This window comes from Anopheles merus, chromosome X (assembly GCF_017562075.2).
Source record: "Anopheles merus strain MAF chromosome X, AmerM5.1, whole genome shotgun sequence".
NCBI classification, from domain to species: Eukaryota; Metazoa; Arthropoda; class Insecta; order Diptera; family Culicidae; genus Anopheles; species Anopheles merus.
In genome coordinates, this window is record NC_054081.1 from 10,959,244 (window position 1) to 10,985,137 (window position 25,894).

General features: G+C 47.9%; 5 protein-coding genes across 8 annotated transcripts; 3 read left to right on the forward strand and 2 right to left on the reverse strand.

The window, feature by feature from the left end:
* Nucleotides 1-466: 466 nt before the first annotated feature.
* LOC121593340 (protein sel-1 homolog 1) lies at nt 467-5,436 on the forward strand. Its single transcript, XM_041915605.1, has 4 exons — nt 467-2,949; nt 3,094-3,577; nt 4,593-4,797; nt 4,880-5,436. The coding sequence occupies exons 1-4, from the start codon at nt 1,455-1,457 to the stop codon at nt 5,243-5,245; spliced, it is 2,550 nt and encodes an 849-aa protein (XP_041771539.1). The 5' UTR covers nt 467-1,454; the 3' UTR covers nt 5,246-5,436.
* A 788-nt stretch (nt 5,437-6,224) lies between these two features.
* LOC121594751 (26S proteasome regulatory subunit 6A-B) lies at nt 6,225-8,089 on the reverse strand. The gene has a single exon (XM_041918381.1). It carries the CDS (start codon nt 7,772-7,774, stop codon nt 6,491-6,493), a length of 1,284 nt encoding a protein of 427 aa, XP_041774315.1. The 5' UTR covers nt 7,775-8,089; the 3' UTR covers nt 6,225-6,490.
* Nucleotides 8,090-12,316: 4,227 nt separating this feature from the next.
* LOC121594176 (phosphatidylglycerophosphatase and protein-tyrosine phosphatase 1) lies at nt 12,317-15,606 on the forward strand. Of its 4 annotated transcripts, XM_041917217.1 has the most exons (5): nt 12,317-12,390; nt 12,520-12,671; nt 13,016-13,030; nt 13,215-13,676; nt 15,072-15,606. In XM_041917217.1, exons 2-5 carry the CDS (start codon nt 12,666-12,668, stop codon nt 15,207-15,209), a joined length of 621 nt encoding a protein of 206 aa, XP_041773151.1. In that variant the 5' UTR covers nt 12,317-12,390; nt 12,520-12,665; the 3' UTR covers nt 15,210-15,606. The 4 variants fall into 4 exon arrangements, with proteins under 4 accessions (XP_041773151.1, XP_041773144.1, XP_041773159.1 ...); XM_041917210.1 differs by having other exon boundaries at nt 12,339-12,671; XM_041917225.1 differs by having other exon boundaries at nt 12,339-12,671; nt 13,022-13,030.
* Nucleotides 15,607-15,623: 17 nt separating this feature from the next.
* LOC121594199 (succinate dehydrogenase [ubiquinone] cytochrome b small subunit, mitochondrial) lies at nt 15,624-16,647 on the reverse strand. Its single transcript, XM_041917248.1, has 3 exons — nt 16,411-16,647; nt 15,978-16,278; nt 15,624-15,896 (listed from the first exon to the last, which is right to left on the reverse strand). The coding sequence occupies exons 1-3, from the start codon at nt 16,448-16,450 to the stop codon at nt 15,707-15,709; spliced, it is 531 nt and encodes a 176-aa protein (XP_041773182.1). The 5' UTR covers nt 16,451-16,647; the 3' UTR covers nt 15,624-15,706.
* Nucleotides 16,648-19,065: 2,418 nt separating this feature from the next.
* Nucleotides 19,066-25,683, forward strand: LOC121600503 (ataxin-2 homolog). Its single transcript, XM_041929194.1, has 4 exons — nt 19,066-19,303; nt 19,454-19,525; nt 19,619-21,930; nt 22,023-25,683. The coding sequence occupies exons 1-4, from the start codon at nt 19,276-19,278 to the stop codon at nt 22,137-22,139; spliced, it is 2,529 nt and encodes an 842-aa protein (XP_041785128.1). The 5' UTR covers nt 19,066-19,275; the 3' UTR covers nt 22,140-25,683.
* The last annotated feature ends 211 nt before the right edge of the window (nt 25,684-25,894 follow it).

Below are 25,894 nucleotides of genomic sequence, written 5' to 3' on the forward strand. Positions count from 1 at the left end.
CCAAACCATCGGGCACGTTTACGGTTCTGGCCACTTTCCGTTTATACCAGCTGTGCCAACGAATTACAGGTGTCCCCCGAGATACGACTGTATTTGGGACCGAAAAAAAGTCCCAACGCAAGGCGTAAGTCGAAAAAGTCGTATGTCGAATATCTGTCTATGTAAAGTTTATAACCGAAGTTGAAGAGTCGAAATCTATGATATCGTATTTTTATTTGAAACAATGTTCGATTATGTATTAATTTGACACAAAAAGTCGTTTACACAATATAGATATTCAATATCGGGTAGTTGTGGAGTTTTTGGAAATTTGTGTGTAACGGCTCAGAAATTCAAAAATATACATCAATTTCTGCTCGATGACAACTTTTCACTGTCAAAATTAAAATCGTCGTATCTGCGAATCGTCGTAACTCGAGGGGGTCGTAACTCGGGGGACGCCTGTATTCGTACTGCCGATGACAGCTGCCAAAGTGGCCGCTGCAGCAGTGCTGCCAGTTTTTGATCCTGCTACGAAATTCCCTGCACGCTACGTGTAGAGAAGAGAGAGAGAGAGAGAGAGAGAGAGAGAGGGAGAGAGAGGGAGAGAGTCAAACAAATTAGAACAACACAGCAGCACCTAAGAAGCATTCCGATCAGTGCACATATTGGCGATTTTCCTCCGCAGCATAAATCGCCCCTAGTGTGGCCAAAAAAAACAAAAACGAAAGTGAACAGTGAACATTTCACAGCAACAACACACACAAAGGTGCCGCCACACGATGGTTTTCGGTGTGGTTCCGTAAGAGCTTTGCAGCGTGTGAGTGCGTGTGTGTGTGTGTGTGTTTTGCACCCGGGCTCAAATCCAGCTATTCAAACCAGATCCCGCCCCACCCACCATCCCGCAGGAGGTGTGCGTGTGTATCGCTGGCCTGCAATGTTGTCATCAAACACACCCGACTGCCCGTAAGCGAAACAACAAAACAGTCGCCCCGTCTCGCCCGTCTGTTGCTGTTGTTGCTGTTGTGTGTGAGCGACAGCGAGGGACACGTCATTTTTTCCCTACACTGACAGGTGTACTTGCAGGCGTGTGTGTGTGTGTGTGTTTTAAAAATGTCAGGCTCCTGTTTTGCTTAACGCAATCGTCTGCAATCATTCGAACGAACAGAAGTGGAGAAAGCGGAAGGGAAAGACAAAAGAGAGGAAGGAAGAGAGAGAGAGAGCGAGAGAGAGAGAGAGAGAGAGAGAGAGAGAGAGAGAGAGAAAGAGTCCTTTTGAGGATCCTACATTCCAGCCTGGCCACCACCAAACACCCGATCAACCTCAATCAACGCCAATCCCACACATACGCGCTGCTGGAAAGGATCGAACCAGCCGGGTGCAATCTCTGTGTGTGTGTGTGCGGGGGCTCTGGGGCTAGTGTGAGCAGCATCCAACCGTGGGGAGGGAGGGAGGGGGTCGCGGGAGAACGAAGCATGATGTGGCTCGGTGGTGGCAGGTGCCAAAGCTTTCCGGCGCTGCTTCTGCTGCTGCTTGTCACGGTCACGGCCGTGGCGAGCGGAGCGGATGGGACGAACGTGGACAAGGTGCCGCTGAAAGCGGCAACGCCCGGCCAGCAGGAGGACAACGCGGGCGGGGAGGACGGTAAAGCGCGGCCGACGGCGGCTCCACCGACGGGCGAGCGGGTGGAGAGTCCGGTGCCGTCCGGCACCAACCAGCAGCGCAAAGCGGCCGAAGGTTTGATCGACGGGCTCGGCGGGGAGGAGCGCAAGGGCGACGCGGAGCAGCAGCAGCAGCATCCGTGGGAGAAGCTGGACCTGGACACGATCAAGCTGGTGCAGATAACGGACTTCAGCAAGGAGAAGGACAACAAGAAGATACCGGCCGTGCTGTACGACATACTGGAGGTGCAGAAGCGCCTGATCCAGAACATCGTGACCGAGATCGAGGAGATCGAGCAGCAGCAGGAGGCGGAGGCAGGGGCGCAGGGGCTGGGCCCGGGCAGTACGGCCGGGCCGCCGAGCGAGGAGGCGGTCGAGGCGCAGCAGATCTACGAGCATGCGATCGGCGTGCTGAACCGGACGAAGGTGGACCGCCTGCTCGGCCACAAGCTGATGGTGGAAGCGGCCGGCAAGGGCCACCCGCTCGCCCGCAGCCACGTCGCGTGGGCCCAGCTGCTCGGCAATCCGGTCCCGCTCGACATCGAGTCGGCCAAGCGCACCTTTCTCGAGCTGGCCGCGGACGGGCTGCCGGACGCGCAGATGGGGCTCGGCTTCATGTACTCGGCCGGCATCGGGTTCAACGTGAGCCAGGCGAAGGCGCTGCTCTACTACACGCTCGCGGCGGCCGGCGAAAACTCCTGGGCCCAGATGGCGCTCGGCTACCGGTACTGGGCGGGCGTGGGCGTGCCGAACAGCTGCGAAACCGCCCTCGACTACTACCGCAAGGTGGCGACCAAGGTGGCGTCCCAGGTGACGTTCAGTGGCGGGGCGGCCGTGCACCGCATCCGGCTGCTGGACGAGGTGGACAACTCCGGGCCGAGCTCGGGCATCCTCGACAACGATCTGATCGACTACTACCAGCTGCTGGCGGACAAGGGCGACGTGCAGGCGCAGGTCGGGCTCGGCCAGCTGCACTACCAGGGCGGCCGGGGCATACCGCTCGACCACCAGCGGGCGCTGCAGTACTTCAGCCAGGCGGCGAACGCGGGCAATGCGGTGGCAATGGCGTTCCTCGGCAAGATCTATCTCGAGGGCAGCGACAACATTAAGGCGGACAACGAGACCGCCTTCAAGTACTTCAAGAAGGCGGCCGACCTGGGCAACCCGGTCGGGCAGAGCGGGCTCGGCATCATGTACCTGCACGGCAAGGGCGTCCGGAAGGACACGGGCAAAGCGCTCAAGTACTTTGCGAAGGCGGCCGACCAGGGCTGGGTCGACGGGCAGCTGCAGCTCGGCAACATGTACTACAGTAAGTGTATGACACGTGGACGAGAGAGAGAGAGAGAGAGAGAGAGAGAGAGAGAGAGAGAGAGAGAGAGAGAGAGAGAGAGAGAGAGAGGAAGCGAGAGCAATTCCAATTGAAATTAATTTCCATTTCGTTCTCCACAACCAGGTGGCATCGGTGTGCAGCGGGACTTTAAGCTCGCGATCAAATACTTCAGCCTCGCGTCCCAGTCCGGCCACGTGCTCGCGTTCTACAACCTCGGCCAGATGCACGCGATCGGACTCGGCATGATACGGTCCTGCCCGACCGCAGTCGAGCTGTTCAAGAACGTGGCCGAGCGGGGCAAGTGGGCCGACCGGCTCATGTCCGGCTACCAGGACTACCGGTCGTATCGGTTCGAAGAATCGTTCATGCAGTACGCGCTGCTGTCCGAGATGGGGTACGAGGTGGCGCAAAGCAATGCCGGCTTCCTGCTCGACCGTGAGGAGGTGAATCTGTTCAAGGACCGCGGCGAGGAGCTGGTGCGCGCCCTGCAGTACTGGGGCCGGGCCGCGGCCCAGGGCTACTCGGCGGCGCAGGTGAAGCTCGGCGACTACCACTACTACGGCATGGGCACACTGATCGATTACGAGATGGCTGCCTCCCACTACAGGTGAGAGCTGGTGGGAAACGGGTTGCGCCAGTATTTCGCAAGCCGTGCGACCGCCTCACTCGATTCCGATTGTGAAATCAACTCTGATTCTGAAATCAACTCTGAATCTGGATTCGAGTTATCTACTAGTAGGAGCTCGGAATCGAAACTACCCGGTTGTGGTTCCGTGTTAGGAATAAATTCTGGAATCGTTTCCGAACCTGGAATTGATACCGATTTTGGAATCTTTTCCGATTCTGGAATCGAGTGATCTAGTGGTAGATGCTCGGAATCGAAACTACCCGTTTCTGGTTCCGTGTTCGGAATCAATTCTGAAACTGATTCCGATTCTGGAATCCATTCCGATTGTGGAATCCATTCCGATTGTGGGATCAATTCCGCTTCTAAATTCGATTCCGATTCTGGAATCTAGTCCAATTCTGGAATCTAATCCGATTCTGGAATCAATTCCAATTCTCAAATCGATTCCGATTCTAGAATCGATTCGGAATCTGACATCGATTCTGATTCTAGAATCGATTTCGAATTCGGAGTAGTTTCCGATTTCGAAATCGGCTTCGTGATAGGCATCGACCTGGTATTCGCAATCAGCTTCAGAATTGGCTCAGTAAACAGAGTCAGTTCTACTATTGAAATCAGAAGTTTTAGAAACGAACACAGCCACGGAATCTCCATGGGAATGGTTTACAAGTAAATTTAGGTTCTTGGCGGCTATCGATACAATCGTAGCTGCAGTGGACCCAATCGCCTATTCTCATGGAGATACCGAAATCGAATTTGATTCCGGGGTCGATTCTGATTGCGGAGCCGAATACGGAAACTGATTCCGGATCTACTTTCCGGAATCGATTCCACAAAAAATGGATTTAGTCAGAATTGATTCCGACCAAAACATCATTTTTCAGATCGCTATTGCATTGCTATTAGCCTCTTAGCGTTATACTTCAACTTGCTGATCTATCTGACTCAAAATAAAAACCTCTTACCTTTTTCAACTCGCTCAACCCACCCACAGGATGGCTTCCGAGCAGCAGAACAACGCGCAAGCGATGTTCAATCTCGGCTACATGCACGAGCAGGGGCTCGGTATGAAGAAGGACATTCATCTGGCGAAGCGGTGCTACGATTTGGCCGCGGACTCGAGCGTCGACGCGAAGGTCCCGGTAACGCTGGCCCTCATCAAGCTGCAGCTGCTCTTCAAGCTGGAATCACTGAAAGAGGTAAGCCGTCCGTTCGGTTCGGCTTTGCCATTGCACCAAACGATTACTAACGCTCGCCGATTTCCCTCCCCTCCCACACTAGACGCCGTTGAAAATCATCTTCAACCTGGATGAAAATATTGCCTCGAACTGGGACCTGTACCTGATCACGGTCATCACGATACTGTGCGGTGCGGTGCTGTACTTCCGGCGCCCGGTACCGCGTGCCCCACAGGCACCGAACCAAACCGGTGCCGCCACCGCCACCGGCGGCAGCAGCCAGCAGGCACCGCCGTCCCCGGCCAGGACCGACCGCGACGACGCGCCAGCAACGCCCGCCGCCCCGTCCGGGTCCACTGGCGAGCAGGAGCACCGGGCAGCTGCCAGCGCCAGAAATGCAACAGCAGAAAACCGGGCAAATCGCAATACCGAGCCAGCAGATGCCACGCTCAATGAAAACGTTGAGTAGGGAGGCACATATAGGGTACGGCCGAGCGAGAGAGAGAGAGATAGGGAGGAAAGTAAGGGCCAACTTTAAACTATTGTAAATAAATGTGATATTACCTTTTGTTTCAAAATAGTTATCACACAAACAACACACACACACATAGTCACACCGACACAGCTGTAAGGTAAATGAAGAGAATCACTCGTGTGTAATTTTGTTTTTGTTCTTTTTTTTTATGATTTATTCCGAAACTTTTTCTTCATCGTACACAGTGTGTACACGTGCTTCAATATTTCATGTGTACACTTCTTCTTCTTCTACGTAATTTGTAACACGTACTAACACTAAGAGGAAGATGCTCAGAAGGATACTTGGCCCCGTATGTGTGGAAGGACAATGGAGGAGCCGTTATAATGACGAGCTATACGAGATGTACGGCGACCTCACTGTCGTACAGCGTATAAAGCTCGCCAGGCTCCGGTGGGCTGGCCATGTTATACGCATGGAAACGGACGACCCAGCCCGTAAAGTCTTTTTAGGCCGTCCACAAGGACAGAGGAGGCGTGGTAGGCCCAAATTGAGGTGGCAAGATGGCGTGGAGGCGTCCGCCATTAAGGCCGGGATAACGGACTGGCAGACGAAGGCGCGAGACCGTGAGCGGTTTCGGACACTCCTGAGGCAGGCCAAGACCGCAAAGCGGTTGTAGCGCCGGATAAGTAAGTAAGTAAGTACTAACACTATATATAGGCGCTCTTTTGGGACCGGTCCATTCTAGACCTGAACCCAAGGCGGGCATGCTGTTGAGTCTGTGCCACGCGGCCGACCCATATGTGCCGTTCGAATGGTGTCAGCGCATTATGATTAAATAGAAATGGGTATGTTATTTAGTACCTAGCCGAAGGGAAATAATAACTACTCGCCTCCCTTTGCTCTACGAAGGGAGAAAAAAAACGGTTATATTATCACCTGTACAGCGAAAAATGAATGTAAAAAAGATTGATTTGGAACAGAGACGACCGTGTATTGCGGGTTGATTTATTTCCAGAGGCGTGAACAAAACGCAAAACGTTATGGACGACATGTGTGTTGCACATTTCTCCTTCTGTAGTTTGCCCTAAAGCTCAGCCCCGTTTTCGAAAAATATTACAATCAGTTTTCAGCGCAATCAGTGCAATTGTTGTGTTGTTGACGCATGTGTGGAAATCGCGGTTGGGAATAGAAATGGAACAAAAAAAAAAAGAAGTAGGCTCCCTCCCCTCGTCCAACTTAGGCGAAATAATTCAAATTAGCCTTCTTCTTCGACTGCACCTCCATGATCGCGTCCATAAAGTCCTCGTGTATGACGGACACGGCCGACCGGCGGAGCGCAATCATGCCCGCCTCGACGCACACCGCCTTGCACTGCGCGCCGTTGAAGTCGTCCGTCGACCGGGCCAGCTCCTCGAAGTTCACGTCCGGGCTGACGTTCATCTTGCGCGAGTGGATCTGCATGATGCGGGCGCGCGCCTCCTCGTTCGGGTGCGGGAACTCAATCTTGCGGTCGAGACGCCCGGACCGGAGCAGGGCCGGATCGAGAATGTCCACCCGGTTGGTGGCCGCAATCACCTTGATGTCGGCGGTCGAGCTAAACCCATCGAGCTGGTTGAGCAGCTCGAGCATCGTACGCTGTACCTCGCGGTCGCCCGCCTTCTCCGAGTCGAATCGCTTCGTACCGATCGCGTCCAGCTCGTCGATGAAGATGATGGCCGGCGACTTTTCCTTCGCGAGCGCGAACGCATCGCGCACCAGCTTCGCCCCGTCGCCGATGAACATCTGCACCAGCTGCGGGCCGGCCAGCTTCAGGAAGGTGGACTTGGTCTGGGCGGCACAGGCGCGCGCCAGCAGCGTTTTGCCCGTCCCGGGCGGCCCGTACAGCAGCACACCCTTCGGCGGGTGGATGCCCAGGTTCTTGAACTTGTCCTTGTGCGTCATCGGCAGCACGACCGCCTCGATCAGCTCCTGGATCTGCTTGTCCAGCCCGCCAATGTCCGAGTACTGCTCGGTCGGCCGCTCGTCCACCTCCATCGCCTTCACGCGCGCATCGTACTCGGCCGGCAGCGTCTCCAGTATCAGGTACGAGTCCTTGTTCACGCCGACCAGATCGCCCGGCTTCAGCTTGTCCGAGTCGACCAGCCCGATCACCGGCAGGAAGTAGGTCTGGCGGGTGGACGTTTTGATGACCGCACACTTACCCTTGCGCTGCGAGTCGAGCACCACGACCGCCCCGTCGTCCTCTTCCTCCTGCGGGTCCACGTCCAGCAGCTCGATCACGTTCGACACCAGGTACGGGAGCGTTTTGTTCACCTTGATCTTCTCCGTGTTGTCCTTAATCTTTTCGTTCTGCGTCTGCAGCTCGTGATTGATGCGCACCACCTCGCTCTTCATGATTTTGATCTCGTTGTCCATCAGCCGGGTGCGGCTGACCAGCTCGTCCGTCGACATACGCAGCACCTCCTCGCCGAGCTCCTCCGAATCTTCCCAGATTTCACGATCCTCCAAATTTCCGGCCATTTTTTAGCACACTCGCTTTTTACTGCACTTGCACGGAGCTGATGGGGCGGGGGTTCCGGGATTTACGTTGATGCGGTTGATTGTGATCGGTGTACCGTCTTGCGCTGTGTCTTCGCGCTCCTAGTTTTGGTGCGAAGCTTCTCCCTAGTGCAAGTCGCTGTCCGCAAGATGACTATTGAAATTCGCTGCTCCGACGCTGTCAACTATGATTATATTTGCGATTTCTGTGTGGCAGAAGAAAGGCCCCCGCTACACTTTTGCTCACTCACGCTGTCCGGTTGCCTTGCCGTGTGCCTCCTTGTCCCCTTCGCCCCAGAAGCGGCACCGCTTTGACAGCAATGATTTGCGTACGCACGTTTACACCGCGCAGTTGAGCGATCCCGCCCGTTCGGACTCGGTTCGGACCAGAGTGACCAGAAATAACGATTCCTACCGATTTTTTGAAATGCCCATCGATTCACCCCAAATAACCAAGATACCGAAAACGTCACCAATTTCTTTTACTAAAAATCCTGTTCCATTAAACAAAGCTAAAAAACTATCATTTTGGTGGGTTAAGCCACACGGCCACAGAAGCAGCCACTTCAATGTTGTTGAAGTCAGTTTTGTTATGCACGGGTTATTTATTCGCTCAACATGTTTCACCTGTGCTAAAATGTGATTTAATTATGCAAAGGAAGCAATTAAACGTGTGTGTTTAAGTTGGTTTGTTGTGAAACATCCATGATTAATATGTGTATATGTGTGTTTGTTTACCTGCGAATGGAATCTTTCATTTCGCTGGTCAGTGCATAGTTTATAAACTAATAATATTGATGGAGTTGAAGAGCAGTGATGTAAGTGAATGAATTTAATCAATTGAGGAGTTAAAATCTTGTTCAGCATATTGACCTTAGCCAACCCTTGACCAAACTTTTCCTTAAATCATTTTTGGAAAAGGTGGCTTAAGGGTGGGCAAGATACCCAAGTGCCACAAATCCACTAAACGACCACTAAACGGCTTCTAAACGACTCAAGTTCTCTACCTAAACGGAATATAGAAAGACTTCGTTTAGCAGACGCCAAACGACTCATGCATTCTAAAAATAGCAAAAAAGCTGGTGGCGCCCTACCAGCATTAAACGGCTTTGAAGGCATTCAGAAGGCATTTAAGGCCTTAGTCGCCTTAGAAGGCGAATAAAGATTTCAACCGAAACTTTCACGGCTGTAACCGGTTCTCTTCGAAATCTTTCAACTTTTTGATTCAAGCAGAACAGATAGCTTGCCGCCATCTTAGCTTGTTTATATACTGAATTTGCACCTATACCAATGTAACTGCCAAATAGAGCAGTGACAACGCTTTTGGTTCCGAACCGAGAAAGCGTGTGTTCAAATCCAGATTTTTATTATCTTTTTTCTGTGTTTATTTCTTTTTAAATTAATATTTTCTTGCTATAATTAGAACAAATAAAATTTATGTGAAGCGAAATTTTAAAAACACCTTTTTAAAAAACATAATAATGACTATGTTTACCCTTCATAATCAGGATGGGAGAAAAATGTATCTCATTTCTCCTTTTACTAGAGTTATCGAAATAAGTTTGATATATTAATACCTTTCAACGGGTTGGTCTTTAACAACCGAATAATGCAGACCATATTTAATAGAGTGAAATAGCTCAGAGCTTAACGCAAGAGAACATAACACGTAAATCGTGCTATCGAATCTCACGCACATATCTGGAAACACTACAACAGTGCAGTGTTGAAGACACTTGTAAGGTTTTCTTTTGACAGTTGCAATTTCAAATTTCAAATTAAAAGCGAAACTTTTCATTGACATATTTCAAAGGCATTTAATTACTGCTAAATGCACTGCTGATCGCCTTCAATTCGCCGGCGATTAGAAGGCATTTAACGGAAATTTGCGGGTAGGGCGCTATCTGTTGGTGGGATACCCCAACCAGTTGAGCTTCATCGCTTGGAGGAGAGCTTTCTCATTTCCTCTGTACTGTTGTATGGTTTCGCATTGAAGTTATGCATCGCTAGAACTAGAACGGCGATACGATTGTTTAAATACTAAACTCCAACGGAAACCACCAGCACTGAAGCAAGTGAGATTTGAGCAATGGTCATTGGTGTTGATACCCACGTATCTAACCACACGACCATTTATATAGATTTTTGCTCAGAAAGTTAGAAGGCTATATAGGTCATAATAAAATGCAACTTGTCGAAATACATTGCAAGAAAAGGAAAGCAATATAATGATGAGTTGTAATACGCCATCTATTGATCAAACCAATGAAGCTGTGGAGCTTTAATTTTTTTTCTATGGATATTCAATTTTCCAGTCGTTTAAGCTTAATCTGTGGCGCTTGGGTAAATACATCCCTACCCGCAAATTTCCGTTAAATACCTTCTAATCGCCTTGTAATCGCCGGCGAATTGAAGGCGATCAGCAGTGCATTTAGCAGTAATTAAATGCCTTTGAAATATGTCAATGAAAAATTTCGCTTTTAATTTGAAATTTGAAATTGCAGCTGTCAAAAGAAAACCTTACAAGTGTCTTCAACACTGCACTGTTGTAGTGTTCCCAGATATGAGCGTGAGATTCGATAGCACGATTTACGTGTTATGTTCTCTTGCGTTAAGCTCTGAGCTATTTCACTTTATTAATGATGGTCTGCATTATTCGGTTGTTAAGACCAACCCGTTGAAAGGTGTTAATATATCAAACTCATTTCGATAAATCTAATAAAATGAGTAATGAGATGCATATTTCTCCCATCCTGATAATGATGGGTGAAGATAGAGTAATTATTATGTTTTTTAAAAAGGTATTATTTTCATTTTGGTTCACAAAAAATTTGTTTATATTACCCTACCCGCAAATTTCCGTTAAATGCCTTCTAATCGCCTTGTAATCGCCGGCGAATTGAAGGCGATCAGCAGTGCATTTAGCAGTAATTAAATGCCTTTGAAATATGTCAATGAAAAATTTCGCTTTTAATTTGAAATTTGAAATTGCAACTGTCAAAAGAAAAACCTTACAAGCGTCTTCAGCACTGCACTGTTGTAGTGTTCCCAGATATGAGCGTGAGATTCGATAGCACGATTTACGTGTTATGTTCCCTTGCGTTATGCTCTGAGCTATTTCACTTTATTAAAGATGATCTACATTATTCGGTTGTTAAAGACCAACTCATTGAAAGGTGATAATATATCAAACTCATTTCGATAACTAAAATAAAAGGAAAAAATGAGATACATATTTCTCCCATCCTGATAATGAACGGTGAACATAGTGTAATTATTATGTTTTTTGAAAAAGGTATTATTTTAATTTCGCTTCACATAAATTTTGTTTCAAGTAATTATAGTAAGAAAAAATTAATTTAAAAAGAAATAAACGCAGAAAAAAGATCATAAAAATCTGGATTTGAACACACGCTTTTTCGGTTGGGAACCAAAAGCGTTGTCACTACTCTATTTGGCAGTTACATTGGTACAGGTGCAAATTCAGTATATAAACAAGTTAGATGGCGGCAAGCTATCTGTTCTCCTTGAATCAAAAAGTTGAAAGATTTCGAAGAGAACCCGTTACAGCCGTGAAAGTTTCGGTTGAAATCTTTAATCGCCTTCTAAGGCGACTAAGGCCTTAAATGCCTTCTGAATGCCTTCAAAGCCGTTTAATGCTGGTAGGGTAATTATAGCAAGAAAATATTAATTTAAAAAGAAATAATCACAGAAAAAAGTTCATAAAAAATCAGGATTTGAACACACGCTTTCTCGGTTCGGAACCAAAAGCGTTGTCACTGCTCTATTTGGCAGTTACATTAGTAAGGGTGCAAAACCAGTATATATACAAGCGAAGATGGCGGCAAGCTATCTGTTCTCGTTGAATCAAAAAGTTGAAATATTTCGAAGAGAACCCGTTACAGCTTTGAAAGTTTCGGTTGAAATCTTAATTCGCCTTTTAAGGCGACTAAGGCCTTAAATGCCTTCTGAGTGCCTTCAAAGCCGTTTAATGCTGGTAGGGATCGGATCGAAACTGGCAGCTCCGATTGTTCTAAAATATGGTGGGTTAACGACTGCATCGACCACCACAAACCCACGTGGGTTTGAAGTTTCTTTACAGTGGGTCAAGGCCGATTTGGTTATTTTGGTTCTCTTCTTCTTATTTTCGTATTTTGCTTATTTAATGGTCAAATTCAAGCGATTTGAAATTTCAAATGGGCCGTTCGTTTTATCAGAACATGAAAAAAGCATAAGAAAAATAAAATATAAGAGAAAATATCTGTCTGCATTGTTTGCTTAGGGTATAAAAAGAAAGAAAGCATTGTTTACCTACAAATACCGTTAATTATATCGTCAATTACACGTCAAAACGCATGGAATTTCCAAGTATGCTGGTTGCCAGCTTACGTGTATATATTTGGTTGCCAACTCTACGGTTTAAATGTTGGTACTCCTACCGAAAACCGCCAAAAGAATCTGGCTACACTGGTTCGGGCATTGAGCTATCCTTGAACCCGCTACTGTAAACACTGCACTACACACGTCATCTGTCAACAAGCTGTCTTGTGTTGTTTTTCTGTTGTTTGATAAAGAAAAATGCCTCCGTTTCTAGCACGGTGATTAATTTATTTTGTTTTTCCTTTGCCGACGCGTGCATGACGAAATCTCAGCCCAACATTAACGACGGAACCCCCAACCCCACGACCGGCACCACTCTTAATCGCCACGTGTTTTTGTTGTTGTAGCTATTATATCCCATCGACACTTAATTAAAGCAGCCGGGTCCGCTCTGCCCCGCGAAGGAGCCGTATTGTGCAAAAGTGGGGATTCCCAGGCAGCGCGTAAAGACAACCGCTCAAGAATATCGTAACAAAAAAGCCAACTCTTCAGGATGACGGTACCGTAACCAACCGTAGCTGTTGGCTTAATTTCCATACCTCCTATTGATTGAACCTTCCCAGTTCCACGTGTGTGCCGCCTGCTTACGTGTTTTAGAAGCATCAATTTGTCTGTATCATTTGCCTGCCTTTGCAACCGTGTCCCTCGCTGTGTATGTGTGCGTGTGTGTGTGTCCATACCCACCAACCATCACCCAACCCCACCCCGTAGTGTAGAGAGTGTGTGTGTGTGTGTGTGCTCATCTTCCGATATAGCTAAAAACTTTCACTTCTTCTCGCAATCTCTTTTTAAACATTTCCAACCTGTTTGCTGTGTTTCACACCATTTCATGCTAAACCGCAGCAACAGCAAGGCCAGGTATGGACCGGGTGGGCAAAGGGAGGGGTAGGGGAAAGTGCCTAACTCACTGTGTGAAGTGTGTTCCGCTCTTCGGAGTGTCCCGTTCCGTTTTTTTTTTTTGCCGGAGTGCCGCACATGCTTTCTCAGTCATTAAATAGCCTTTTTGTTTGTTCTTCCTTCCAAATTTTCCCCATTTCCCAAGGCGATGTTTGCAAGAATCACCTTCTACCCGTCACTGTTCTACAACGTGATGATGGAGAAGATCACCGCCCGCCACTGGTACGATCGGATCGACGAGAACGTGATCCTCGGTGCGCTACCGTTCCGGTCGGTGGCGCAGGAGATGGTGCAGAAGGAAAACATTAAGGCGGTGGTGTCGATGAACGAGGACTACGAGCTGTGGGCGTTCTCGAACAACAAGGCCCGGTGGGCCAAGCTGGGCGTCGAGTTTCTGCAGCTCGAAACGACCGACATCTTCGAGTCGCCGTGCCAGGAGAAGCTGTGGAAGGGGGTGAACTTTATGAACCGATTCCTGCCGGCCAACGATCGGATGGCGCTGCTGCCCGCCGCCTCCGGGGAGCTGGCCGAACCGGGCACGATCTACGTACACTGCAAGGCGGGCCGGACGCGCAGTGCCACGCTCGTCGGCTGCTACCTTATTATGGTGAGTGTAAAGGGCGGTTTAACCACCCCAACGGAAGGGGTTTTTTGGTGCCATTTTTGCTCGGAAAATGTTGTTCAAAATTTTGGAAAATTTATTTAAAAAAACGATTAAATATTGCTTGAAAACAGAAAGCATTGGCTACACTATAAGCACACAAATTATTTGCCAAATCGAAGCCATTTGCTCGCAAAATAACAAACAAACTAGTGAACAAACTAGTAAACTTGGCCAGGTTACAGGGCTGCGCAAATAAATGTTGAAGATCCCCTTTACTTTTAAAAGTACGCCAAAACAAATGGCCTCGAAACTATTCTTGGGTAAATTTGATTCATATTCATTAATCTGAATATCGGTTTCAAGAAAGCACGAATTTCGAAAGATTCATATATCTCCAAAGATGCATGAATTTCGAATGAATCATGAATTTCGAAAGATTCATATACCTTGAAAGACTCACGAATCTCTAGAAATTTTCTTAGAGATTCGTAGAGATTCGTAGAGCTTGAACTTCTCATTATTATTCTTCTTGGCGTAACAACCTACCTGGTAATGTCAGCCTATACAGGCTTTCGAGACTTCTTGGTAAGTACCATGCGGATAGTTTGTTTTGCTACTGGGAGACGGTCCATGCGAGGCTTGATTCCACGACGGACATGTTGTTTGGTGGTATCGCGCAAATTCAGTATTTTGAAAATTTAACATCTCTAAAGGCTGATGATTCCCTAGAGATATAGGAATTGTAAAGAATTTATGAATCTTATAGATTAATATATCTTTCGAGATTCATGAACCCTTGGAGAATCATTAAATTTTAGAGATTCATATGAATGAATCTCAACGAAAGAGTTATGTAACTCAACACTACTCGAGACCCAGTTAAAATGAGGTACTTATTACGACCCCTTGAGAGACATCAAATTGAAACCAAAGTATGTAGGTACTGACACCAATACATTAAATAATTCTGGTTCAAGAACTGCACATGACCTAATGCCAGCCCTGGATCTGATGCTGAATCTATACCGGTCCTGGAACCGATCATGAAGCCATACCGGTTCAGGAACCAATATTGGTCAAACCGGTCCAAGAACTGATTATGTACCCTTACCTGCCCTGGAACTTTTCATGAACCCATACCGGTCATGGGTCCTATGATGAACCCATACTTGCCCTGGCAAATTCCAATAAAAAATCAATTTCAGTTTACAAACCAGTAAATGAACAGCGTAAGAATAGTGTAGAATTTGGCGTAGGAATTCAGCGTACGAAATTAAAAAAAAAATGTAAAATTTGTATAATGATGTCTATGTTATATAATATATTACCTCATCCTTGTACGCATCTTATTGCCCATTGGCGCATTAACGGTTTGTTTCTTTTTCCCGCGATTTCCAGAAAAATGGCTGGAGCCCGGAGCAGGCGGTGGAACATATGCGCCAGTGCCGGCCGCACATACTGCTCCGCAGCAAGCAGTGGGAAGCGTTGCGGTTATTCCACCAAACGAAATGTCCCCCGCCAAAGACACCAACGTAGAGCTCCAGCGCACAGCCACACGCGGACGGAATCCGAAAAAGCATCTCCCGGGTGGCCGGTGGAACAAATGCAACGAACTCGAGTAGGGGGAGGACGGAAAACAACAACGCCTTTTGCGCCACGGTGAGAGGCTGGTTGGCGCGACCAACCCGCGCCGTGCGTCCATTATACTATTGTAGCATGATATATGTATTTATAACTCATCTCAAGCTAAGAAAAGGCTGGCAAACGTGAACGTTGCCCTGGATAAATTTCCCGGTGTTGTTTTTGTTTGTGTAAAGCCAATTTATTCTGATCGCGCGGTTTGTTAGTTCAATTTGCTCAGGGTGGCGCGTGGCGCGCGGTAAAGGAAAAAGGATATAATGTACAATAAATTTGGTTTGTGTTTTGTATTTAATTTACTGATCTCTTGCTCCCTCCGTCAGACGTTTGCGTTCGCGTTCAACTAGTTACTAAAGGTAATAATCGTTAAATTGCTCTTCCCACCGCTGGCCGCTTCACTCCTTCGCCTTGGTCGACCAGATCTTGCGCACGAAGCCCGCGATGCCGATGTCGTTGTAGTTGAAGTAGAACAGCCCGCCGAGCGTGGCGGCGGACACGAGCAGCAGCAAACCGTGGGCCAGCTTCGGCACGGTGGTGCCGAACAGGATCGGGCGCACGTAATCGGTGACGATCGCTTCCAGGCCCCTGCGCAGAATAAACAAAACAAAACAAAGCCCGCGCAGTTAGCGACATGACCATCAGCCGTACCCCGTAATCGAAGCTTACCAGTGCTGGTGCATCACGACGCTGACCGCGATCAGGGTGTCGCCGACCTGGGACGGGAACATCAGCCCGACCGGGATGACGCCGAGCAGCGCGACCGACAGGGCGCGCTCGGCATTCCACAGCGTAACGTGGCTGCCGCCGCTGGAACACCGCACGGGCGAGACGGCAAAGTGGCGCACGGTGGTGCTGGCGAGCGGCTGCGCTTTGCGGGCAGCGGGCGCCACCAGGCTGCCGGTGAACATTGCCACCCTAGGCAGGGCCACCGACTGGCCCGAGACGAGCGTGCGGGCGAACGCCATCGCTGAAATAAACCAGGACCCGTGAGTAACCCGTCGAGCATTGGCACTAATTATGTAATATCTACGAGGCGGGGGAACGGGGCAAGCTGTGCTGCAATAGCTGGTTCGCCCTTTCGCAAATGGCCGCAGCTTACCTGGCTTCGACAGTGTGCCGCGCAGGATACAGTTGGCCATCGCTTCTTTTTGTTTTTGGGAGACACAGATGCTCGGCAGGGATTCGCTTACGACCGAAACTTTCGTCGTCACACCACAAACACGCACGCGACGAAGTGTTGAAGCAAAACAAATCGGCGCTCGGAAAGGGGTTGATATTTTCGTTTCGCTGCTCCAGCCCAAAGCTTTCACAACTGACGTACGCAGTGACGTTTGACGTTGGTGAGTGATGTTTGCCTTTGCCCGGTGCAAGGTGTATATAGAACGTACGACATATTCCTACACCTCGTTCCCATGGCAAAAGCTAAAAAAAATGTTTTGGTTACATTGCCTTTCTGTGAAAGCGCTACTAGAACGTGATAAATCTCTCCTCTCTCCTCTTTTTTGTTGATGAACCTCAACAAAATTAATTAAAATGAGTTAGGTCTGGGTTTGTAAACATGTTGCGACAACATTTCTGCATCTTTTCAATTTATTTCATAGACTGTGCACATATTTGCTCACAAAAATGTTTAAAAATTTGGTTATTATTATTATTATTATTATTATTAAATCTGTTTTGGTATTTCCAACATGGTCAAAAATGCTCCCGCAACAAATCAACTTTAAACAAATCGATTTTTTTTCTCTTGCAATAAAAATAGTCTCGCAATATGAGTTCGCCAGTTCGGCCATACAGGTAGCGGAACGTGGAGCGAAATGGTCACCTGCATAAATAAAGGCTGCGCTGTGGTACCATTCGAGCACGACATCGAACATGAAAAATGTATGGGATTTCACAGATTCAATTTGACAATCAACACATCGAACCTTTCAAATTCCATACATTTTTCATGTTTTCGATGTCGTGTTCGATTGGTGCCAGAGAGCCGGGTAAGGCCGAAAATATAAAAACAAATCCTATTAAACTCGGAAAACTGTGCATAAAAATACGCAAATCGGAAAAGTTGCGGTTGACAGTTTATAGTGGGTTTGACAGCAGGTGGAATTACGTGCCCGTGAAATTCCGGTTCGTGTATGTTCGACCTAATACGGATGTCACACCAGGCGTTTACTCAAAAAGTTAACGCTTGATTTGACCATCAACCATTAATCAAATCTCACTAGCTTCTGTACAAATGGTTCCCATTGGAGTTTAGGATTTAAACAATCGTATCACCGTTGTAGTTCTAGCGAAGCATAACTTCAATGCGAAACCATACAACAGTACAGAGGAACCCTACCCGCAAATTTCCGTTAAATGCCTTCTAATCGCCTTGTAATCGCCGGCGAATTGAAGGCGATCAGCAGTGCATTTAGCAGTAATTAAATGCCTTTGAAATATGTCAATGAAAAATTTCGCTTTTAATTTGAAATTTGAAATTGCAACTGTCAAAAGAAAACCTTACAAGTGTCTTCAACACTGCACTGTTGTAGCGTTCCCAGATATGAGCGTGAGATTCGATAGCACGATTTACGTGTTATGTTCTCTTGCGTTAAGCTCTGAGCTATTTCACTTTATTAATGATGGTCTGCATTATTCGGTTGTTAAAGACCAACCCGTTGAAAGGTGTTAATATATCAAACTCATTTCGATAAATCTAATAAAATGAGAAATGAGATACATCCCATATAGCCAGAATTGCTTAAGCAGCTCATTTTGGCACGCTAAAGATCGCTGCTCTAATTCGTCTTTTGCAGTAGATAAACAGCATCAAAGTTCTATGTGGGTCTTTCAAACAGCGCCTAAGCAGCTTCCTTAAGCCACGATGCCAGGGATTATTTTTCTTTGTGTTTTATTTTCAAGCAAGCGTCATCGATGAAATAAACAACAAGATTTGTTTCGTTTAAACACATATGTATATTTTTTAATCTTTTGTATTGATGAATTACACAAAATTTTACACAATATACTGATAATTCACAATCACTTCACTCAATATTCATTCTTCAATTAACGAATCTAACTTGTGCAGCAACAATGAGATTATCGCCGGCGTCCGTCTTTGACACTTTGACAAGAGCCACCTTGTACCGATGTCATACATTAAAAAACTATAAAGTTCCACCAAGTTCAGCACCCTTTCTTAACAAGCCTTCAAGTTCCATCATGAACCCTACACATAGTGCTAATCAGCCGCAAAGTTCCAAAGAGTACCATGTGCCTGTTAAAAAGCTCCATAATTCCGCAAAGTACCGTCTATCTCTTAATCAGCCACCAAGTACGACATCGGACCGATTTTTCGTTAAACAGCCCTAAATCAGCTATAAAGTACGAGCTGGCTATTTGGGGTAATACGAACGTCACACGAAGCGTAAACTTTGGCGTTAATTGGATTTCAGCCATACAACCCTATAATCTTTTGACAGGAAGTTTACGCTCTTCCTTAAAAAACTCAAAAAGTTTACGCTTGATTTGTATGGGAGAGCGTAAATTTGCGTAAACTGTCAAAAGATTGTCGGGTTATATGGCTGAAATTCAGCTTACGCTAAAGTTTTCGCTTCGTGTAACGTCCGTATAAATCTTTTTGAGTTTACGCCACGTGTGACGGCCGTATAATTCAGCACTGCGAATATGCGCTATAATGCACCTTGCTCGGCTGTGCACCTATACAGACCTTGATCCCAAACCCAACGGTTTGTTTGAACCGGCGCTGACAGTTGCGCTGTCAGTGGGACCGCAGATGAACCAACCGGGCACGATACGCCGTCCACCTACAGGGCCCAAAGAAAAGCAACCCAAAGCTGGCCCCGTGCGGAAAAGCAAAACATTTTCGTAACCTTTTTTTCGCCCAGAACCGAACAGTTTTCCAGCACCGGCAGGGAATCAGGAGCAGCGCCGTTGCGAGCCGCCCGACAGCATCACCATGCTGTACCTCGAGGATTACTTAGAAAGTGAGTACCCCGTTGTTGGGTTTTGTGTATCTGCTGCATTGTGTGCGGACGGATAGGCCGCAAAGGAGCTGCCCATCCACGATGGCTTCATTCGTCCAATGCATTTTCACTCCCATGTGCTTCCGTCTGTTTGTTTCCCCTGCTTCGCAGTGATCGAGCATCTGCCCCAGGAGCTGCGGGACCGATTCACCGAGATGCGCGAGATGGATCTGGCGGTGCAGAGTACGTTTCCGGCCTTCCGGCAGTTGTTTGCCTTAAAAGCGACTGTGTTCTGTGTACTGATTTTTTTCCGGTTCTCCATTTCCTCCCAATCAGACAATACCGACGCGCTGGACAAGCGCGTTCGGGCCCTGTTTCAGCAGTGCCGGCGGGCCGAAATCTCGTCCCCGATGGCGGACGTCGAGTTCGACTCGATACGCACCAACTACTACCGCGTGCTGGACGACTCGGACGAGAAGATCCAGCTGGCCGGGCAGATGTACGATCTGGTCGAGCGGTACCTGCGCCGGCTCGACACCGAGCTGGACAAGTTCAAGTGCGAGCTGGAGGCGGACCATAACGGCATCACGGAGATACTGGAGAAGCGCTCACTCGAGCTGGACAGCATGACGAGCAATGGGGGCGCGAACCAGAAGGAGAACCGGTTTTACGACACGCAGAACGCCCATCCGGCAGGCCACTCGGGCCGGTCGGACGGTGGCAGCGGCCGGTACAAGGTGAAGGCCGAAAAGCGGCGCGACAGCGTGGCCCCGGGCATGTCGATGGGGGCGGCCGCAGCGTCCGTGGAGAAGCGCTCCGCAGCCGGCACGTCCAAGCCGCTCAGCAATAGCACCCTGCGCCCAAACACCCCGGCCGTGCTGGCTGCCGGTGGGCTGGGAGTGGCGGGAGCGGTAGCAGCCGGAGCAGCAGCAGCAGGAGGCGCGGCGGGACCGATGGTGGTCGGCGGCGTGCCGGGAGCAATGGGTGCGATCGCAGCGGGCGGTGTAGTTGGCGCGGCTGGGGCCGGTGCGCTCGCCACCGTGCCCTGCCCGCAGCCCGTCCCGGTGCTCGGTGGTGCAGCCGGTCCGGGTGCGGGTGGGGTGGCGGCGGCCACCTACAATCTGCAGACGTGCGGCGCCGGCAATGCGATCGTGGCCGCCGCCAGCCAGGCCATCGCGCAGACGCAGCAGATGCAGCAGGGGCGCCGCACGGCCAGCCTGAAGGCGTCGTACGAAGCGATCGGTGGGGTCGGGTCGCACGAGTTGCTGCTCAACAGCGAGCTGGCGGGCGCCACCCACAACGCGCTGCAGGCGGTCGAGCGGGAGTCGACCGCGTTCTCGAATCAGCGGCGGCAGAAGAAGAAGAGCGTCAATGCCCTCGGCTGCGGCAATCTGCGCACCAACCCGACCATGCTGGTGAACGCGTCGAACGTCACGTCCATGCTGTCGTCGAGCTCGCCGAACGTGCAGACGCTTTCCAGCTCGCCGTCGCTGTCCTCCGTCTCGGTGCACGTCCACACATCGCCACTCCAGCAGCAGCAGCAGCAGCAGCAGAATCAGCAACAGTCGCCACAGTTTGCCGCTCAGCAGCAGCAGCAGCAACACCAGTCGACGGTGCAGTCCCAGCAGCTGCTAATACACGCGAACACGCCCGTCAGCCTGCAGCACGGTCAGCTGCAGCCGGTAATGCAGCAGCTTACCCTGCCGCCGATTTCCGGCATGAAACAGCACTTGCCCGGACAGCAGCAGCAGCAGCAGCTCCTCAATCAGCAGAAACCGGTGCAGCTCGTATCGGCCCAGCATCGGATGCCGCGACAGCTGCCACCCCAGCAGCTACAGCAATCGCTGCAAGCCCAACATCTCCAGCAGCAGCAGCTGCAGCGGCCGCAGCTACTCCAGCAGCAAGCGCAACAGCTGCACACCGTTCCTCACCAGCAGCTGCTGCAGACACAGTCCCAGCAGAAGCAGCAGCTGCAGCAGCAGCAGCTAAAATCCGTACAGCAGCACGCCACGTTCCAGCAGGCGCAACAGCAGCAGCAGGTCCAGTCGCAACTGGTCCAGCAGCAGCAGCAGCAGGTCGTGCAGCACATGCAGCAGCTGCCGGTGCAGCAGCAGTTGCTCGACCACAAAGACATCCAGCTCCAATCGTCCCAGCAACTGCTGCAGCAGCAGCAGCAGCAGCCACAGCAAGTGTTCCAGCAACAACGGCAGCTGCTCCTACAGCAGCAGCAGCTGCAACAGCAGCCACAGCTCCAGGCTGCCCAGCAGCAGCTGCTGCAGCTGCAGAACAAGCAGCACGGTGCCGGCGGCCAACAGGCGGTACAAGTACTGCCACAATCGCTGCACCAGCAGCAACCGTTCATGACGAGCGTGGCGCAGACGAGCGGCAGCAACGCGACCGTTGTCAACGTGTCCTCCTTCATGGATACGCTCATGACGAACAGTGGCAGCACCGGCGGGACTGCAGGCACCAGCGGAACGAGCAGCAGCAGCACCAACACCACCGCCGCCGCCGCCGCCGCCTCTGCTGAACCGGCGGCCTCCGTCGACCAGGCGCCAGAAGGAGAGTGGTTCGATCCGAACGAGCCGCGCTACTGTCTCTGCAATCAGGTCTCGTACGGCGATATGGTCGCGTGCGATAATGAAGACGTAAGTGTCCTTCCCTCTGTCACCGTCCCTGCGACCGAACCATTCAGTAACCATTTTTTTTGTTCTTTGTATTTCCCTCTCGTTTCCCACAGTGTCCCTTCGAGTGGTTCCATTATCCGTGCGTTAACATAAGCTCCTCACCAAAAGGCAAGTGGTACTGTCCGCAGTGCAGCAGCTCGATGAAACGACGAGCTTCGAGAAAAAATTAATCAGCCAATGGAGTGTTTTTTCTAGCTCTTTTATTTATGTTTTTTTTCTTCCTCGCATGGAACGCACATTTGGCATTCGAGGGAGAGGGCATTAGTATGGGGGATAAGATTCTTTTTTTTTTATTCTATACATGCGATTTCCTTTGTTGAACAGTGAACAACACATAGCAAACGGCGGAAAACTTATTACGGTCCCCTTACAAACGAATTCCCCATTGCCCATGAACAGTTGGGACACGTTTCCCGTTTTTTTGACAGGGTTTTTGCGATTCACCCGCGGCACATTGGTATCAAGCTATCTAGACCGGTCGAGAAAGTGTGCCCCGCCAGAGTGATGTATTTATGTTCCGCAAACTTTGTTTTGTACAGTTTGCAACGCATTTAGGGTTTCAATTAGCTGGAAGGGATAAAAAAGCAGAAACATATTTTTTAGCCCCCATTTTTCTTTGCCCATAAGTCGGTACCGTGCCAACGGTATTACAGCAGCGCACACAGCACACCTAGGAGCGTTTTCGAAGCAAAACAGTGCTTTAATACAATTAAAATAACAATTGAAAAAGCTATCTCTATTTCAGCAAACAAGTGCTGCCCCAATGCTTCACCAACGTGTTACAATTCTTCATTCACAAAAGTTTTCAAATAGGTCATTTTCGATTCGACACTCATGTGTCATGTGTCAAAAACGATGAGTGTCGAATCGAAAATGACCTATTTGAAAACTTTTGTGAATGAAGAATTGTAACACGTTGGTGAAGCATTGGGGCAGCACTTGTTTGCTGAAATAGAGATAGCTTTTTCAATTGTTATTTTAATTGTATTAAAGCACTGTTTTGCTTCGAAAACGCTCCTAGGTGTGCTGTGTGCGCTGCTGTAATTCTTCAATCAAATTATAATCGTAAGTGTGTGTGTGTTGGGCCTGCACCGTACGAGCAGTTGCCTAAATCCTTAGCCAATTCGACTAGCTCAACGTCAATCCAATCCAATCACTTGAGGAGCTGGTCTGGCCGGCAGCCACCTACTAGAGTGGCACTGCGATGCAATGTCAAGGCGAATCAAATGCATTTAAGGTTCGTTCGTAATCGTTCGGTGTAGTAATTGGCATTTTAGTAATAAGTTATCTACACATCTATGCAAAAACAAACAAACGAACGGAATTTAAATATGGTACGCGAACCGGTCTGTGCCAAAAAGCGAAAAGAATTGCGTTGCCTTCCCGGGGGGAACTGCATGATCAGGGTGGCCACATAACCGGGCCGATAATCGGGAATCTGCCGGGAATTTTATGTGTCCGGGGGAGAATCGGAGAATTCATCACGACTCCTTTTAAGATCACGGTGTGTACCGCTGTAACCTGAAACCCCCTGTATCTATTTCTGAAAGATGTCGTATCCGTTTCTCTTCTAAAATTTGATTTAGCATGATGATCCAAGACATCATGCATCATCAGCGTCGTGCGAGTAGCAGCATAATGCATGGGTGGCTGCTGTTTTGACCGGCATTTCGTTCTTTGAAGATTTCAATGCTTTCTCCAGTGGCTGGTTTGTCCATGACTTCCGATTACCGTTATTTAAGGCTATGTCGTGACTTTTGTCAATCATCAGTTGATAGCAGATGCAACCTTTCCTTAAAATTTCGATATCCAGCTTACCCCCATGACAAGGTCCGTCTTACCCACTTTGGTGTCAGGATTAGTGTTGGGTAAATTTGATTCAGATTCATGAATCTGAATGAATCTCGGTTGGAAAGATTCACAAATCCCAAAAGATTCGCGAATGTCGAAAGATTCGTGAATCATAAGATTAATATATCTCAAAAGATTTGCGAATCTCGAGGGATTCATAAATCTCCAAAGATTCACAGAGCTTGAGCTTCTTATTATTCTTCTTCGTAGCGTAACAACCGACGTGGTAATGCCAGCCTTTATAAGTTTTCGAGGCTTTTTGGCATGTACAACACAGCCCGATAGTTTGTTTTGCTACGGGGAGATGGTCCATACAAAGCTTGAAACCCACGGGCACATGCATGTTATCGGGCATGTTATCTCTGTACTATATGAGATCGAGCAAATTCTTTTTTTTTTAATCATACATCTCTAAAGATTCATGAATACCTGGCGATTAATGAATCTTAATGGATACATGAATCATGTAAGATTCATGAATCTTACGAGATTCCTTGGAGATTCAAGAATCTTCAGAGATTTATGAATCTATAGAGAATCATGATTCTTGAGAGATTCACGAATCTTTAGAGATTCAAGATTTTTTAGAGATTCGTGAATCTTTGGAGATTCGATTCGAGATTCGAATCACTCGTCCCTGACAATTCGTATCAATGAATCTCAACGAATGATTCATTGTACCCAACGTTAGTCAGGATGCTTGTTTTTTCCTTTGAGTGCCGTTTATTCACCAGTTGTTTGTTTAATAATGACGACAACTCATTCACATAGGAATCCTGCAGAAAATATAAACATTGCAAGTTATAAAGCTAACGACCCGTTGTAATCAAATCAGATCCACAAACGCGTGCGCACGATAGAGTAAACAGTTTCGCTCTCAAATTTTACAGAAATCATGTAAAAAAACGGTTCTCAAATGTGTTCCTTCAGAATTGGATACGACATCGTTGAATTATTTAACAATTACTTTTATCCAGTATTGCGGAATGAAGTGTCCATCTTTGCGTACCTTTCCCTGGGTACAGTTATTAAAACTTATAGTTTTGATAACGTTTTATGAAATAATAATTTCAAATTGGAGAATCACAGAAGTTAATCAACAACCAGCACATTAAATGCAGTGAAACGAAAAAAAACCGGGAATTTCATCTAGTGGCCACCCTGTACATGGAGAGAGGGAAATTGGGATGCTCCTGGTAGGCTTTTAGAGCAAATTTCCTGCGTTTTAAATTGGTTTCATCACCCAGAACTCCATACAATTTTCTTTTGGAACAAAATTTTCGGAAAGGCTCTATCAGCACCAAATGAAGTGGCATTGTGTTGTTTTGTTTATTGAATTAACTTAGGAATTTGTTGACAGCTACGACTAACGTTTGTAATGGGCGCAGGCGGTTTCCCCCTGCCATTCTCTTTCTCTACCCCTGTAACGGTGGATCCTACCCACACACACAACCGACGCTTTCTAGCGATCGCGATCGGCTCTAACAACTGTTACTACAAACCAAACGTTAAGGAGTGGTAAGGGAGCAATAGGTAGAGGTGTGCAGTATGCTAGAGAGCGGAACGATAAGAAAAAGCAACTGCAATGAAATGAATAACTAAATGTAATGTGAATATTAGAACTATTCTTATTCTAACAATTATATAAAATAATTTAAAAAAAAAGCGAATGACGTGTGAACGAATAAAACCTTTGCACACAAACATAAATAAATAATAAATAATACCATAAAGTCATTGTATCGCAAATCGCGCTGTATAATCTGTGTTGTGGCACACTATAATGAAATAAAGGCAAACAAATGTATACATACAGAAATGGTTACTATTTACTATATGTTCTTCTGCTTCTTCACTACTAACTAAAAAAAAATACACGTCTTAGTTTGAAAAACCGTCCTATAACGCGCCGAAACTGAGATTCTTTTTCGTTTTTCGATTCCGACAATAAACACATCTAACCGAATTACTATCTGATAGTAAGTAGTTGTTTGGTTAATAATTGCATGTTTGTCACCTTTTATGTTTTGTTGTGTCTTTTCTGTTTTTTTTTTTCATGTAATATTTTCAAACA